Source organism: Salmo trutta, unplaced genomic scaffold (genome assembly GCF_901001165.1).
Source record: "Salmo trutta unplaced genomic scaffold, fSalTru1.1, whole genome shotgun sequence".
In the NCBI taxonomy this organism is placed as follows: Eukaryota; Metazoa; Chordata; class Actinopteri; order Salmoniformes; family Salmonidae; genus Salmo; species Salmo trutta.
Genome location: NW_021822911.1, coordinates 4168912 through 4187237, shown reverse-complemented (window position 1 = coordinate 4187237; position 18326 = coordinate 4168912). Strand labels below are relative to the sequence as shown.

The following is an 18326-nucleotide window of genomic DNA, read 5'->3' as shown; positions in this document are numbered from 1 at the left end:
AATGCACAACAGATGTGCATTGAAGGACAGATTGAACTTGTATTTATAACACTTGGATAATGAGCTTTTCAATAAAGCGTTTCACATTCTCTACTGGTTGAAATGAAGTGTAATGTGATGAAATACTCCACCTATCCTGTGTTTATCAGATCAATGCAGATGAAGGACATTAGATGTTGAGATGAACCAGTGTTAGAGTATTTACATGATGCATAGGAAGTGTAGTGTTCTGTTTTTTAACATTATATTTCTGTATATATGAATTAACTAGTTAAATCCTGTTTCTAGTCTATTAGTTACAATGTGTAACCATTGATGTCCCAGGACCAAGATTGGTAAACACTGTCGAAGTGTATAATTGTAATACATACATGCAGACACAGCGTCATTCAAAGACTGGAATTTGATACTCCTGGTATTGGATATGACTGAAAAATAATCTCAGACATTCATACCTAAACTGCACCTTTATTTGCCAAGGTAGAGTACATGATCAGTGAATATATTAAATGTACAGGCTACAATGTGGGGATCTCATGCATGGTAATAACTACATGTATATACGACTTGTATCCTTGGCACAACATTATATTATATTCTACTCAATCCATAGGCTTCATTAATGTCATTCAGGCTGTTTTGAAGTTGATACAACTGGCTATGATAGCTGAGGTTCATAGGTTCTGAACTAATATGTATACCAAACGTTTGGGTCCATACACAGATCGGCTAGATAGCTAGCTACACATCTATAGACATACAGGTATCCACTGCACAATAAGCAAGAACATAGCTAGCTAAGTTATTTCATCTATCTGCATGGCAAATATCAGCAAGGCAAGCTAACACAGTTGTACATTCAATTTGCATTAAATTCTTCAGCTAGCTAGATTCTATACATCCACTGTTTCACAAAACTACCACCTGGTTTGCCGGTTGTTTCAGGAGTCCCTAAAACAACCAGAATGACAATTTCATACTCATGTCACAACACCCATAAAGCTAGCCCAGCTAGCTCTCTAATGTTAGCTAGTCAGCTAGCTGGCTAAAGTTAGCTAGTCAGCTAGCTGGCTAATGTTAGCTAGCTGGATATTGTTAGCTAGTCAGCTAGCTGGATAATGTTAGCTAGTCAGCTAGTTGGTTAATGTTAGCTAGTCAGCTAGCTGGATAATGTTAGCTAGTCAGTTAGCTGGCTAATGTTAGCTAGTCAGCCAGCTGGTTAATGTTAGCTAGTCAGCTAGCTGGCTAATGTTAGTTGTCAGCTAGTTGGTTAATGTTAGCTAATCAGCTAGCTGGCTAATGTTAGCTAGTCAGCTAGCTGGCTAATGTTAGCTAGTCAGCTAGCTGGTTAATGTTAGCTAGTCAGCTAGCTGGCTAGTGTTAGCTAGTCAGCTAGTTGGTTAATGTTAGCTAGTCAGCAAGCTGGCTAATGTTAGCTAGTCAGCTAGTTGGCTAATGTTAGCTAGTCAGCTAGCTTGCTAAATCGCGATTTTCGTAAATTAACTTTACGATAAAAAAAAAGCATAATTGTTTGTCTCTACATTAACTAACATTCCTGTCAACTGTACATGTTTCTGCATGATTCGTTATAATCCCTTACATTTGCTTCCATCCTAGTATTTCTGTCCGCCATCTTTGATCCAGTTCAGTTCTGTGTAGGGGTACCCCTCTCTCCTAGTGTTTCTGTCCGCCATCTTTGATCCAGTTCAGTTCTGTGTAGGGGTACCCCTCTCTCCTAGTATTTCTGTCCGCCATCTTTGATCCAGTTCAGTTCTGTGTAGGGGTACCCCTCTCTCCTAGTATTTCTGTCCACCATGTTTGATCCAGTTCAGTTCTGTGTAGGGGTACCCCTCTCTCCTAGTATTTCTGTCCACCATCTTTGATCCAGTTCAGTTCTGTGTAGGGGTACCCCTCTCTCCTAGTATTTCTGTCCTCCATCTTAGATCCAGTTCAGTTCTGTGTAGGGGTACCCCTCTCTCCTAGTATTTCTGTCCGCCATCTTTGATCCAGTTCAGTTCTGTGTAGGGGTACCCCTCTCTCCTAGTATTTCTGTCCTCCATCTTTGATCCAGTTCAGTTCTGTGTAGGGGTACCCCTCTCTCCTAGTATTTCTGTCCGCCATCTTTGATCCAGTTCAGTTCTGTGTAGGGGTACCCCTCTCTCCTAGTATTTCTGTCCGCCATCTTTGCTGAAGAAAGTCTAACAGTCACTAGTGCAGCAGCAGCCTCCCCTGGTCCTAGTGTCGGCCCGGTAGGAAGTTTAAGATGCGATGGAACGGTTGACGAAAAAAAATAAATCACAGAAAAAATATATTGACTGATATTGATTTATTTGGGGGGGGGCTAATGAATATTTTAGCACCAGCGATGTCCCTTATTCCTACCCTTTAACTTTTTGTCTGACAAAATAAACATTTTACTCAACTGCGTTACCCACTCCAGTCAGCAGATGGCGGTCTGGGAATTTAACGCAATGCTGTTGGTGTGACGTATAATGTAGTGGACGGAACTCTTCTTTCAACAGTAGCAACAGTTAGTCAGACACCTCGGTAGCTTGCTAGACAAAATTGCCGAACCGATAAAGCTCTTTAGACGCGTTAGTGTATATTAGGCTCTGTGTTTTAAACCCACTACTGTCGTCTAGTTAGTTATCCGATTTAATGTCATATTTACGGTGTTGTTGTTATTATTCAGCTAGCGGGCTGGTTAAGTTAGCATTAGCCTAGCTAGCTAACGTTCACAACCATGCGGTTACTGAGCTACTCTCCTCCTGCTAAAGAAGAGAACATCACAGTAAAACAAGAAGTAGAGGGTGAGGCCGTTACTGTGAAAGAAGAAAAAGACGCGTTCAGAGTGAAAGAGGAGGAGGATGTTACAGTAAAACAAGAAGTAGAGGGTGAGGCCATTACTGTGAAAGAAGAAAAAGACGCGTTCAGAGTGAAAGAGGAGGAGGATGTTACAGTAAAACAAGAAGTAGAGGGTGAGGCCGTTACTGTGAAAGAAGAAAAAGACGCGTTCAGAGTGAAAGAGGAGGAGGATGTTACAGTAAAACAAGAAGTAGAGGGTGAGGCCGTTACTGTGAAAGAAGAAGAGTAAGACACGTTCAGAGTGAAAGAGGAGGAGGATGTTACAGTAAAAGGAGAGGAGGAAGAGCAAGAGGAGGATGCAGTTTATGGAGTGAAAGAGGAAGAGGGGGAGATGACTGTTACATCGATAAAGGAGGAGGAAGAAGAGGAGGAAACTGGATATCTGGGCCCGATTTCCCAAACGCATCTTAAGGCGTCCAATGGTTCTAACGATGAACTTAGCAATAAGATGGTTTTGAGAAACCGTTCCCTGATTAACACTAGTAAGTACTGTCTTAAATATAGAGGCACAAACTCGGCAGTTGTTGAACTGATGTTTGGTGTTAAAGCGGAAATCTGCAATTGTTACATCCATATTGTGACTTTTAAATTATTTATTTATAGCCATTGATTCTTGAAGAATATAACACATGCTTCATGAGCTTAGTTCAACTGTTGTACCCCATCAGAACCCCAAATAAGCTTTTTTTACTCCAATGTCTAGAAACAATGTAAATCAACACTGTATAGCCTCAACATGGTTAAAACTATAATGTTGATATCATGGATGGTCAGTCCTTGCATCCGTAGGTCTGTCTATGAATTTGAGAGTAGTTACATTTCTCCAACCCCATCATCTTACTACCAAAACAGTGGTGGAATGACAGATTTGTTATTGTATGAACTGCAGATTGGTTGATAGATGTGTGGCTTTTTTAAAGGGACAACCTAGGATTTAAACAGCAACAAAATGGCTGCCCATAGACTTGGTTTGGTAAACAGCTGAGGGATTGGGGCTGGAGAAATGTAACCACTCTCACATTCATAGAGAAAGCTATTGTAGCAACCGTAACGCAACACCTAGCTACCCCGTCAAGAAGTTCAGACATCTTGCCATAACAGTTATAAGGTGTTGGCTTGACAGTCACTGGACCCAGTTTTGAGTTCAGCTCAGGGCTTCCCCCTGAATTCACTACACTATGAATACAAGGACTGGCCATCCTTGAGGTCAAAATTATTGTTTTAAACAGATTTTGAGGCTATATAGTATATTCTATAATTGCCTGTGAAGATTTCCTGTGGTGGCAAATTATTAGAGCTGTTGATAAGTCATTGTAAAATATTCATCAATTTTTTTTAATGCCATTACATTAAAGGCAAAACACACCTAGATTAAATTACATTCATGAATTGGTTTGAAACCTTTGTTTTAAAACCTTCTCAAAGTTGGTGCCTTGATGGATTTGTAAAAAATGGTTTGTCATAGAACACTTTTTATTTATTTAAATGTAACCTTTATTTAACTAGGAAAGTCGGTTAAGAACAAATTCTTATTGACAATGACGGCCTACCCCGGACGACACTGGGCCAATTGTGCACCACCCTATGGGACTCCCAATCACGGCCGGTTGTGATACAGCCTGGATTTGAACCAGGGTGTCTAGTGATGCCTCAAGCACTGAGATGCAGTGTCCGCTGCGCCACTCTGGAGCCCCAAAGTCATGTTCTAGTGCTGTCCCCAACTAAAATACATCTTGGTCAACCAAGAGTCATCTGTTATTTCTACCAATCGCCCCATGTGTTTTTATAAAATCAACTGTATGTACTGAACTGGTCTGACGCTTTAAGCATTCTGTTTGATTAAATAATTAAGACACACAAATGACTGGAGGGAGCCAGACATCAAGATAACCTAACCAGAAGAGAGAGAAATTCTGCCGTTATGCTCCTGAAGTTTCCGGTAATGGGCTACACCAGCGGTCGACAACCTTTTTCATTTGGAGTGCCAATTTATCTGACCATTTCTACCAATCTGTGTGCCAGTTATGATTTTCATATGCACATTTTCGTGGAACAGTTTCATTTAATTCATAATAGTATCTCAAAATCATCGAATGTAGATCAATCACAGACAATCTAAATCTAAATGAAAATAATACAAATCTAAAAGTAACTGTTATTGCCATTGCCAACTATGTAAAAAAAATAGCCTACATAAAGCCAACAAATAAAAGTTAATAAATAATAAAAATATTGCATTCTGCAGTTAAAAAATAAATATCCTAAAAATCACATTGGCTGCACATGGCCTGTCTACAACAAACTTGAAACATATCAACTGGGTCGGCAGAAACTCGAGGTAACAGGCTTGCAACATTGTATAAAATATTCTGGGCCCTCAGTTTCCCGCGCCAGTGAGTTTGGGATAGACACAGCTGTCGGCTATTTGTGCAAAGAATAAGAAGTAATCAGGTATTTTATGACATTTCCACTGGATCAGAGCATTACATTTTTCCCTTTTATCCCGAGTGGTTATCGAAAGGGCGAGAGCTGGAAATCTTTTACTAAAATACTTTAAGAAACTGTGCATCTGTACAAGTTTGAGTGTTTTCGGTGACAAGCCACATTTCTTCAACTTCCTGAGGTTGAGGAGGCACTGTTGCACCTATTTCACCACGCTGTCTGTGTGGGTGGACCATTTCAGTTTGTCCGTGATGTGTACGCCGAGGAACTTAAAACGTTCCATCTTCTCCACTACTGTCCCGTCGATGTGGATGGGGGGTGCTCCCTCTGCTGTTTCCTGAAGTCCACGATCATCTCCTTTGTTTTGTTGATGTTGAGTGAGAGGTTATTTTCCTGACACCACACTCCGAAGGCCCTCACCTCTTCCCTGTAGGCCGTCTCGTTGTTGTTGGTAATCAAGCCGACTACTGTAGTGTCGTCTGCAGTTGGAAGCGTGCATGGCCACCCAGTCATGGGTGAACAGGGAGTACAGGAGAGGGCTGAGAACGCACCCTTGCGGGGCCCCAGTGTTGAGGATCAGCGGGGTGGAGATATTGTTTCCTACCTTTACTGCCTGGAGGTGGTCAGAAAGTCCAGGACCCAGTTGCACAGGGCGGGGTCTCGAGCCTAATGACGAGTTTGGAGGGTACTATGGTGTTAAATGCTGAGCTGTAGTCAATGAACAGCGTTCTTACATAGGTGTTCCTTTTGTCCAGATGAGATAGGGCAGTGTGATGGCGATTGCATTGTGGCCCTATTGGGGCAGTAAGCAAATTGAAGTGGGTCTAGGGTATCGGGTAGCGTGGAGGTGATATGATTCTTGACTAGTTTCTCAAAGCACTACATGATGACAGAAGTGAGTGAAATGGGGCGATAGTAATTCCTTGTAGCTCAGTTGGTAGAGCATGGTGTTTGCAACGCCAGGGTTGTGGGTTCGATTCCCACGGGGGGCCAGCACAGAAAAAAAAAATGTATGAAATTGTATGAAATGTATGCATTCACTACTGTAAGTTGCTCTGGATAAGAGCGTCTGCTAAATTACTAAAATGTAAATGTAAAATGTTAGTTCAGTTACCTTAGCTTTCTTGGGAACAGGAATAATGGTAGCCATCTTGAAGCATGTGGGGACAGCAGACTGGGATAAGGATTGATTGAATATGTCCGTAAACACACCAGCCAGTAGGTCTGCGAATGCTATGAGGACGCGGCGAGGGATGCCGTCTGGGCCGTCAGCCTTGTGAGGGTTAACATGTTTAAATGTTTTACTCACGTCGGCCACAGAGGAGGAGAGCCTACAGTCTTTGGTAGCAGGCCGTGTCGGTGGCACTGTATTGTCCTCAAAGCGAGCAAAGAAGTTGTTTAATTTATCTGGTAGCAATTTCGTCCACCTTGTTGTCTAGAGATTGGACATTGGCGAGTAATTTGATCGGAAGTGGTGGATGTTGTGCTCTCCTTCTGAGTCTGACCAGTAGGCCGCTCAGTCTGCCTCTCCTGTGTTGATGATGATGATGATGATGATGATAATAATAATAAAAATAATAATAATACATAAAACAAAAAATAACAGTCATTTTAACTTTACAGACAACACCCAAATGGATACTGTCATTAACGCAGTTCTTAATACTGTAGCTGTTTAGTTACAGTCACATGTTCAACTATCATCAGCTGATCCAGGAAATCAATTTCTGAATGCCAGTCAAATGGCAAACAATACGACATGGTATTTATATATATATATATATATGGTATCATGATATTTGTTGTTAGGTGAAGTTATGGGTCCTACAGTAGGTCTATGTTATTGTTAGGTGAAGTTATGGGCCAATTTGGCAAACACTTAGTGTACAAACCCTCATTGTCAGGCTGATGGAAAAGCTAGCCAAAGACCATTTTACTGTTTGAAGTGTTTTAAAAAAGGTATAAAGCAGTTGATTTGCGATGATGACACAAAAATTATATTAAGCAGGACATTCAAGCGAGCCTTACAATTATAATCCAAAGTAGTGTGAAATGTACTCATAAGCAACCTGGAAATGGAAGTTACTCCCCTGAGTTTCCCCCATTCACATTCAGAAAACATTGTGAAAAACTAAAATCTTTACTCACCATTTTTTCTCCAGGCAGATATAGTACATCCATAACTAGTGGTTTCCTCATTACCAGATATACTACATCCATAACTAGTGGTTTCCTTATTAGCAGATATACTATATCCATAACTAGTGGTTTCCTCATTAGCAGATATACTACATCCATAACTAGTGGTTTCATCATTACCAGATATACTACATCCATAACTAGTGGTTTCCTCATTACCAGATATACTACATCCATAACTAGTGGTTTCCTCATTACCAGATATACTACATCCATAACTAGTGGTTTCCTCATTACCAGATATACTACATCCATAACTAGTGGTTTCCTCATTACCAGATACACTACATCCATAACTAGTGGTTTCCTCATTACCAGATATACTACATCCATAACTAGTGGTTTCCTCATTACCAGATATACTACATCCATAACTAGTGGTTTCCTCATTACCAGATATACTACATCCATAACTAGTGGTTTCCTCATTAGCAGATATACCACATCCATAACTAGTGGTTTCCTCATTACCAGATATACTACATCCATAACTAGTGGTTTCCTCATTACCAGATATACTACATCCATAACTAGTGGTTTCCTCATTACCAGATATACTACATCCATAACTAGTGGTTTCCTCATTAGCAGATATACTACATCCATAACTAGTGGTTTCCTCATTACCAGATATACTACATCCATAACTAGTGGTTTCCTCATTACCAGATATACTACATCCATAACTAGTGGTTTCCTCATTACCAGATATACTACATCCATAACTAGTGGTTTCCTCATTACCAGATATACTACATCCATAACTAGTGGTTTCCTCATTACCAGATATACTACATCCATAACTAGTGGTTTCCTCATTACCAGATATACTACATCCATAACTAGTGGTTTCCTCATTACCAGATATACTACATCCATAACTAGTGGTTTCCTCATTAGCAGATATACTACATCCATAACTAGTGGTTTCCTCATTACCAGATATACTACATCCATAACTAGTGCTTTCCTCATTACCAGATATACTACATCCATAACTAGTGCTTTCCTCATTAGCAGATATACTACATCCATAACTAGTGGTTTCCTCATTACCAGATATACTACATCCATAACTAGTGCTTTCCTCATTACCAGATATACTACATCCATAACTAGTGGTTTCCTCATTACCAGATATACTACATCCATAACTAGTGGTTTCCTCATTACCAGATATACTGCATCCATAACTAGTGGTTTCCTCATTACCAGATATACTACATCCATAACTAGTGGTTTCCTCATTACCAGATATACTACATCCATAACTAGCGGTTTCCTCATTAGCAGATATACTACATCCATAACTAGTGGTTTCCTCATTACCAGATATACTACATCCATAACTAGCGGTTTCCTCATTACCAGATATACTACATCCATAACTAGCGGTTTCCTCATTACCAGATATACTACATCCATAACTAATGGTTTCCTCATTAGCAGATATACTACATCCATAACTAGTGGTTTCCTCATTACCAGATATACTACATCCATAACTAGTGGTTTCCTCATTACCAGATATACTACATCCATAACTAGTGCTTTCCTCATTACCAGATATACTACATCCATAACTAGTGCTTTCCTCATTAGCAGATATACTACATCCATAACTAGTGGTTTCCTCATTACCAGATATACTACATCCATAACTAGTGCTTTCCTCATTACCAGATATACTACATCCATAACTAGTGGTTTCCTCATTACCAGATATACTACATCCATAACTAGTGGTTTCCTCATTACCAGATATACTGCATCCATAACTAGTGGTTTCCTCATTACCAGATATACTACATCCATAACTAGTGGTTTCCTCATTACCAGATATACTACATCCATAACTAGCGGTTTCCTCATTAGCAGATATACTACATCCATAACTAGTGGTTTCCTCATTACCAGATATACTACATCCATAACTAGCGGTTTCCTCATTACCAGATATACTACATCCATAACTAGCGGTTTCCTCATTACCAGATATACTACATCCATAACTAATGGTTTCCTCATTAGCAGATATACTACATCCATAACTAGTGGTTTCCTCATTACCAGATATACTACATCCATAACTAGTGGTTTCCTCATTACCAGATATACTACATCCATAACTAGTGGTTTCCTCATTACCAGATATACTACATCCATAACTAGTGGTTTCCTCATTACCAGATATACTACATCCATAACTAGTGGTTTCCTCATTACCAGATATACTACATCCATAACTATCGGTTTCCTCATTACCAGATATACTACATCCATAACTAGTGGTTTCCTCATTACCAGATATACTACATCCATAACTAGTGGTTTCCTCATTACCAGATATACTACATCCATAACTAGTGGTTTCCTCATTAGCAGATATACTACATCCATAACTAGTGGTTTCCTCATTACCAGATATACTACATCCATAACTAGTGGTTTCCTCATTACCAGATATACTACATCCATAACTAGTGGTTTCCTCATTAGCAGATATACTACATCCATAACTAGTGGTTTCCTCATTACCAGATATACTACATCCATAACTAATGGTTTCCTCATTACCAGATATACTACATCCATAACTAGTGGTTTCCTCATTACCAGATATACTACATCCATAACTAGTGGTTTCCTCATTACCAGATATACTACATCCATAACTAGTGGTTTCCTCATTACCAGATATACTACATCCATAACTAGTGGTTTCCTCATTAGCAGATATACTACATCCATAACTAGTGGTTTCCTCATTACCAGATATACTACATCCATAACTAGTGGTTTCCTCATTACCAGATATACTACATCCATAACTAGTGGTTTCCTCATTACCAGATATACTACATCCATAACTAGCTGTTTCCTCATTAGCAGGGAGGTGTTTCTGCAATCAAATTGTGTGTTCATTGCCCTCGTGCTGCAATTTTAGCAAACACATAAAGGGGCCTAAAGGAGACCAAAAGTCGTCTGGCACACTGCTTAGGATTTCAACAACTTTAATAACTTATTTCTAGTTACTACTAATGTGAAAACAAGACAAAATATGATTGTTGCTAAGTTAACTGTCTTAATGGTCAAATAATTTAACAGAAGTCAACTGTTGTACAACTTCATGGGTATGATCTGGGCATCACCTTTTACCTCAAATAAACAGTGGATTTCTGCTGTTGTGGGCCTTTAACCGTCTGTCTGACTTTGTCGTTCACACAGGAGAGATACTTCACTATCGTGGATCCTCTGGGGAGCCTCAGCAACATCATGATGCTGACGAGGCAGAGAAGAGTCTCTCCAGATCAGAACTCCTCAAGAAACACCAGCAGAGACCCACAGGGAAGAGAACTCACTGCTGCTCTGACTGTGGGAAGAGATTCACCTCATCAGGCATTAAAATTCATCAGAGAATTCACACTGGAGAGAAATCTTATGGCTGTGATCAATGTGGGAAGAGTTTTATTCGGCTACAAACCCTGAAATCACACCAGAGAACACACACAGGAGAGAAACCTTATGGCTGTGATCAATGTGGGAAGAGTTTTATTCGGCTTCAAACCCTGAAATCACACCAGAGGATACACACTGGAGAGAAACCTTATGGCTGTGATCAATGTGGGAAGAGTTTTACTGACTCTAGCAGTCTGACTCAACACCAGAGAATACACACAGGAGAGAAACCTTATAGCTGTGATCAATGTGGGAAGAGTTTTTGTCAATCTACCCATCTGACAGTGCACCAGAAAAGACACACAGGAGAGAAATCTTATAGCTGTACTCAATGTGGGAAGAGTTTTGTTACATCTATCCAGCTCACATTACACCAGAGAACACACACAGGAGAGAAACCTTATAGCTGTGCTCAATGTGGGAAGAGTTTCACTAACTCTAGCAGTCTGACTAAACACCAGAGAACACACACAGGAGAAAAACCTTATAGCTGTGGTCAATGTGGGAAGAGTTTTGTTGAATCTGGCACTCTGACTCAACACCAGAGAATACACACAGGAGAGAAATCTTATAGCTGTGATCAATGTGGGAAGAGTTTTACTAACTCTAGCAGTCTGACTCAACACCAGAGAATACACACAGGAGAAAAACCTTATAGCTGTGGTCAATGTGGGAAGAGTTTTTGTCAATCTACCCATCTGACAGTGCACCAGAAAAGACACACAGGAGAGAAATCTTATAGCTGTACTCAATGTGGGAAGAGTTTTGTTACATCTATCCAGCTCACATTACACCAGAGAACACACACAGGAGAGAAACCTTATAGCTGTGGTCAATGTTGGAAGAGTTTTACTAACTCTAGCGGTCTGACTAAACACCAGAGAATACACACAGGAGAGAAACCTTATAGCTGTGATCAATGTGGGAAGAGTTTTGTTCAATCTGGCCATCTGACTCAACACCAGAGAATACACACACGAGAAATCTTATAGCTGTTGTCAATGTGGAAAGAGTTTTACAAACTCTAGCAGTCTGACTAAACTAGCTGTTTTCTACAAGTTGTCCTCTAACAAGTGATGTACACATTATTCCCAGATTCCGTGTGGTTTTTGAGCTGTTAGTTTTAACAGGACTTGCAACCTCATCTCCCTCCTCTCGCACAATTGATTTCAACATGATATCGATGAGTTATGACAAATAAGTGTTGTGTTCCTTTGTTTAGTGACCCCTAAATTTAAATGCATCTCTCCAAAATGTAGCTGACTGTCTTCTGCAGGTTGTCCTCTAATCAGTGAGGAAAAATATATATCCCATTTCCAAGTGTTTTAGTTGTGCTAGTTTCAACAGTTTTCACCCTAATCGATATCAGTGATTTATTGCTACTTGTCAAAACAACAGCGTTTTTGGTGCTTGTGTCCATGGTGAGGACAATTTAGTTTCTGATTGTCTCAAGGTTGGGCAGTCAAAAAGATTTGTGTTTAGCCAGTGAGTTGCCATGGATCTTATTTTGACTGCACGTTTTTCCGTATTGGAGATGAGTTTTATTTGGACTCGTTCCAAGGAGACGAGAGTTCTAGAAGCTAGTGGGATTTAGAAAGAGGAGAGTTCTAGAATCTAGTGAGTTTTAGGAAGACGAGAGTTCTAGAAGCTAGTGAGTTTTAGGATTCTATAGGAGAAAAAAATAACACGATTGTATATTATTATTTAGAAATGTGTTTTTTCTTGTTTTTAATTGTTGACAGCCAGTAGACACCATGCTTATTTTGTAGAAGGTGAAGCATTGTAGATGATTATGTGAAATGGAAGTTGTTTTCTGTTGTTGGTAAGCAAACTTGTCCAACAAAAACATTGTTCCAAAGGGACCATAGTTCTAGAAGCTAGTGAGTTTTTCAAAAATTAAGGTTGTAGAAAAATATATATTTAGAAATGTTCTAGAAGCTAGTGTTTTTTTTTTCTTCTTGTTTTTAATTGTTGACAGCCAGTAGACGCCATGTTTATATTGGTGAAGGTGAAGCATTGTAGTTGATTATAATGTGAAATGGAAGTTGTTTTCTGTTGGTGGTGAGCAAACTTGTCCAACAAAAATGTAGGATATATTTGTTGTCTTAAGGTGTTACAGGCTTTGGTTTTTCCATTTATGTTATGAGGTTGGACTTTAGCACGTCTAGCTCGTTAGCACGTCTAGCTCGTTAGGACGTCTAGCCCGTCAGCACGTCTAGCCCGTCAGCACGTCTAGCTCGTCAGCACGTCTAGCTCGTCAGCACGTCTAGCTCGTCAGCACGTCTAGCTCGTCAGCACGTCTAGCTCGTTAGCACGTCTAGCTCGTCAGCACGTCTAGCTCGTTAGCACGTCTAGCTCGTTAGCACAGGACGCACTGATTGGTGTCACCTCGTTAGTCAGTATGTGTTACACCTGTGCTGGCTTGTCCATCTCGTTAGTGGGAAGGTGTTTCACCTGAGCTGGTCCAGGTTCTATTTAAGAGTGTCTGGCCCAGTGCTCCAGTTGTCTTGATACATGTGGAGAGTCAACACCTTTAGTTGCTCCACCTTTTTGGTTTGCTTCCTGTCTTTAGGTTTGGTGTGGGTTTTTCTTTTGTTTTCCTCTTCTTGGGCAGATTTAGTGGGTCTCATGCTGGGTGTCTTTTACGTCCCAGTTGTTGTTACTAGTCAACTTTCAGTGGACACTGTGAGAGCAAAATTGCAAGATTATGTTATAATACTTTTATTGCATCAAATGGTTGTTTTATGCAACAGAATAGAGGGTTCTTATAACTATTGTGTCTGTGTGTTCTACTGAGGATGGGCCTCTGGGAGAAAACACTGACAGGAGATTTACAATGCCCCGTCTCATGGCTAGGGCCCCGTCTCACGGCTAGGGCCCCGTCTTTACAATGTCTTTTGGGTGATAAAACCTAAAGAGACTGCATTCCAGAGCATGAGTTAATGTTTCTGTTCTATATGGTACCAGGGAGAGATGACCCCAGGGCCAGACCCTGGTCTCTACACAAAGAGTACTGTTTCTACAGAAGATACTGTCTGCTGAGAATTATAAGTATCTTTCATACAAATCTTAACCTTGTGACCCGTTCTATACATCTGTTGTTTGTCATGTAGGTTGAAAGGGGTGCAAAAGACCTTGGTACTTTTGTCTCAGGGCTCTCAACGAATCATCTGGGGGTGATTCATCTCTCAACGAATCATCTGGGGGTGATTCGTCGACCAGCCGTCATTTATCATAGAGCACTCAATTGATTCACTTTATAATTGTATGTTGTATTGACCTACTCCCTTATTATTAAGTGAATAAAGATTTAGTTTAAGTATAACTCTGACTTGTGTGATAAGTTTGTCTCATTTGATATTAAAGAAATTAACAAACACATTTGGCGATGGGAACGTGAATCTTGACTTGGTGACTGACAACCTGGGTAAATGACCTGGCTCCTGACGACCTGGGTAAATGACCTGGGTAAATGACCTGGCTCCTGACGACCTGGGTAAATGACCTGGCTCCTGACGACCTGGGTAAATGGTGCACGAGGGATCCCTCTAACTTGGGATCTGAGGGAGACCACACTTCGGGAACAGAGCAGATGAACCCACCTTTGATCTGAGAGGATACCACAACTCAAACCTATTTTTTTTTTTAAGAATGAGGTGAGCAAAACATGCAAGTGCAGGCTCAGAGTGTGTATTCTTGTGTGTGATATATTTAGGCTGAATATCGATATAAGATATATATCCTGATATTTTTTCTGCAAAGTGAGAGCAAATGTTCAGTCAAAGTCAAAGCCAGATATGACATGTCTCAAGTAGTTTTATTGAAACCGGCTATTTCAGTGAACAGTTGAAAAATCAAATGAATAAATAATAAACAGGGCTCTTCACCTGGTTCAGATTAAATGCTCAGCTGTTCAAATAACAATAACATGTAAACATAAACACTGTATAACAACAGGAGAACCTTTTCTGAAATCAAAGCTCCATAAGGTGCACATTTAAATAAATACAAATATCTTAAACAAAAATAGCCTATAAAATAAAATAGGCCTATCTTTTTCTGAAATAAATATTATATATATTTATGAGAAAAGTCAACTTTTTTTTTAGTTTGACAACTTTAAATGGCTTATTAAAATCAAATTACAGATTTCTTATCCTTTCTAACAAATCCACAGATGCAAATAACGAACATTACAAAATAATAAAATATGACAAACCCTAGTAAGGGCAGCAATTATATATAAATAAAGAACAAAATAAAGTGCTCAGTTTGAGAAAATGTTTTTTAAACATCAGCCTGAGATTACCATTTGCTTTATGTTAACTCAATTTCTCATCTGAACAGCCTCAACCAGTTGCACAAGAAACAGACTATCAACTCAATAAACATTTCCCCTCTTTTTTTACTTTGATAAACAGTAATGCTGTCTTGAGGTAGACATTAGAAGACAAGCGTGTCCTCCTTCGTTTAAAGATTTTGTGCGAGAAACACCAGCCTGTCAACGGCATCCGGCTTCAGAGATGCTCTGTGGCAGGTCACCATATTGCCACTGCAGCTGAAAACCCTTTCGGAGGGTGAACTGGTAGCTGGTACCAAGAGATACTTTTTTGCCAGGTGGCTCAGAGCTGGAAAGACAACTTCATGATCCTTCCACCACTTGAGGGGATCAGTGTCACTCTCCACACTTGCTGACTGCAAGTAACTTGACAGTTCATTTTCAATAGCCTCCCTCTTGGTTGGTGGCGCAGTGTTGGTGGCTGTGCGCTGCTTGAAGAAGCCAGTGTCTTAGCTTTTGGTGCCACTGCTGCTTCTCCATCTGCAGGCTCAGGCTCAGTTGGCACACGTAGGTGAGGCGGTTGACAGCTGCTCTGATCAGCCAGTAGCGTCTCCACCTCCAAGACAGCTCTGTGCTTCAATGCATCAACTTTTTCACTTGAGATATAGGTGGCCCTGAAGCGTGGATCCACAAATGAAGCCATCTCCAATAGGTCAGTAGTGGCTGGGTCAGAATACTTGCGGTTGAGGTACTCAACAATGCTGGTCTTGATTGATTTGCAAAGCTCGCTATCACCCTCTTCACATGCCAGGAGACTGTCGTTAAAAAGGTGCAGCACAGGTTTTACAGATGATAGAGTGACGTACTCCTCACCTGACAAAGCATTGGTAAAGTCCTGGAGAGGTTTCAGGACCTTTTGGACTGCTTCTAGGACCTCTAAGTCCTGCCAGGTAGGGACAAGGTGCCTGGTCTTTTTGTCATTAGACAGGACTTTGGCCAGTGCTCCTTCCTGCTCCAGGACTCTCTCTGTCATCTGCTGCCTTGATCCCCAGCTTGTGGCAGACTCGGTTATGAGTTGGTGACTTGGCAGACCCAGCTGAATCTGGACTTCAGCAAGATGTCTCCTTTTCTTCCAGCTGTACGAAAAACAGCTTACAATTCTCTTGCACAGAGAAATGGCCCGGGTGACGCGCTTGTCATTCATGCCATGTCCTGTCAGAATCATAAAAAAACTATTAAACAAATGTGCTTATGCGAGAAATTTGACTCTGTTTTCACTTTAACACACTCATACAACTAAGTGCTTTCCAAAATCAAGCTTTAGAAATATTCTACATTAATATTTTCTTGTTTCATAGTTTATTTTTTTTAATCAACGCCAGTCCTAATCATAAATATCAAATATTATATTCATTTATTTTCTGAATTTTAATCCTGTAAGTGATTTTTATGTATTATTATTTTTGTATAATTTATAAATGATGACTATACTGTATGTACATTTACTCATGTTTCGTTCTTGTTGTTGTTCTTAGTATTTATGCTTAGTATTTAATGCTACTTCATATTTCTACTCCACTAAAAACTCCACAATGTTTAGGCCTACCTACGTGTCAACATTAGTTTCTAGTTACTTTGCAGTTGGCTCTTTCAATCCAGAGAAAAAACTATAGTCTATCATAATAACTAAATATGTTACCTTGATGATATCAACAGGCTAACCAGCATTTTAAAGTCATAATTACCTCACCTTTACCAGCTGTAACATTAAAGTGGTAAACACATCAATGCATCACTAATTCTTATCCAATAACCTAATAAATATGCTTCTGAAATCTACCATCCTGTATTGTAAGTGATTTTACTTTTACCACTTTATGTTTTGTGTTTTATTAATCAATTTTTTGGCCAAGACAGCAGCATAAAACCAAAAAAGTTGCAGACAAGACACAAAGGAAAATAATGAAAAACTAATATTTTAATATGTTTTTTCTTTAAAGTACTTTGTTTTGTGTTTTATTAATCTACTTAATCAATTTTTAGCCAAGACAGCAGCTTAAAACCAAAAAAAGTTGCAGACAAGACACAAAGGAAAATAATGAAAAACTAATATTTTAATATGTTTTTTTCTTTAAAGTACTTTATGTTTTGTGTTTTATTAATCAATTTTTGGCCAAGACAGCAGCATAAAACAAAAAAAAGTTGCAGACAGACACAAAGGAAAATAATGAAAAACTAATATTTTAATCTACTTAATCAATTTTTGGCCAAGACAGCAGCATAAAACCAAAAAAAGTTTTAGACAAGACACAAAGGAAAAAATAATGAAAAAGTAATATTGTAATCAGTAAAATGTGTGAATAGTCCTTAAAACACTGCACTCCCCAATAGCCAAGTGTAGTCTGACCGAAGCACTGCATCCTCAGCCGCTCGTTCAGCTCCACCGCTTTGACCACGTTGCTCCCGTTGTCGGTTGTTATAGCAACCGGATGCTTTTCTCGGGAGTTTCCCAGCTTGCGTCCTGCAAGGCCTCAGCTATATGCTCACCGGTGTGATCCTGGGGGGGGGGAAATAACTTGTTTTGGAGACGACACGACGCTGTTTTCATCATCATCTCAGGCTCACATGTCCTGCTCGACCACATATCGCTGGTCAACGCAAAATGGGTCCCGTTAGCGAGCCGGTCAGCAAGGCTCTGCCTGACTTCAGTGGACATTTGTGGCAGTGCTTCTCGTGCAAAGTAGTTGGGAAGCTCATATCTCGGGTCCATAGTTTTCAGTAGCTTTTTGAATCCGACTTGTTCCACAGTTGCAACAGGGACCATATCTTTAGCAATGTGATAGGACACCGCTTTAGTTATAGTACACCACTTGCCAATTTTCTTTTCATTAGGCACCACACTGCGGGAAAATGAAGTTTGCAGTGAGCTTTGTTTCGGGGCTGGAGCTTTTTCGGGTTGTCGACGGCTTGCGGCTGGGGCTTCTGCAGCGCGCAGTTTCACACACTCTTCGTATTGCAGTTTGTGCCACTGTTTTAGGTGGTGAAAAAGATTTGTAGTGCTGGAACTTTTTTTATGGCACTG

At 40.0% G+C, this 18326-nt stretch overlaps 1 protein-coding gene across 1 annotated transcript; it reads right to left on the bottom strand.

Annotated features, from left to right (window-relative positions):
- Nucleotides 1–15365: 15365 nt before the first annotated feature.
- LOC115186590 (uncharacterized) lies at nt 15366–17142 on the bottom strand. The gene is made up of 2 exons (XM_029746179.1): nt 16449–17142; nt 15366–16404 (listed from the first exon to the last, which is right to left on the bottom strand). The coding sequence occupies exons 1-2, from the start codon at nt 16451–16453 to the stop codon at nt 15588–15590; spliced, it is 822 nt and encodes a 273-aa protein (XP_029602039.1). The 5' UTR covers nt 16454–17142; the 3' UTR covers nt 15366–15587.
- Between the last annotated feature and the right edge of the window lie 1184 nt (nt 17143–18326).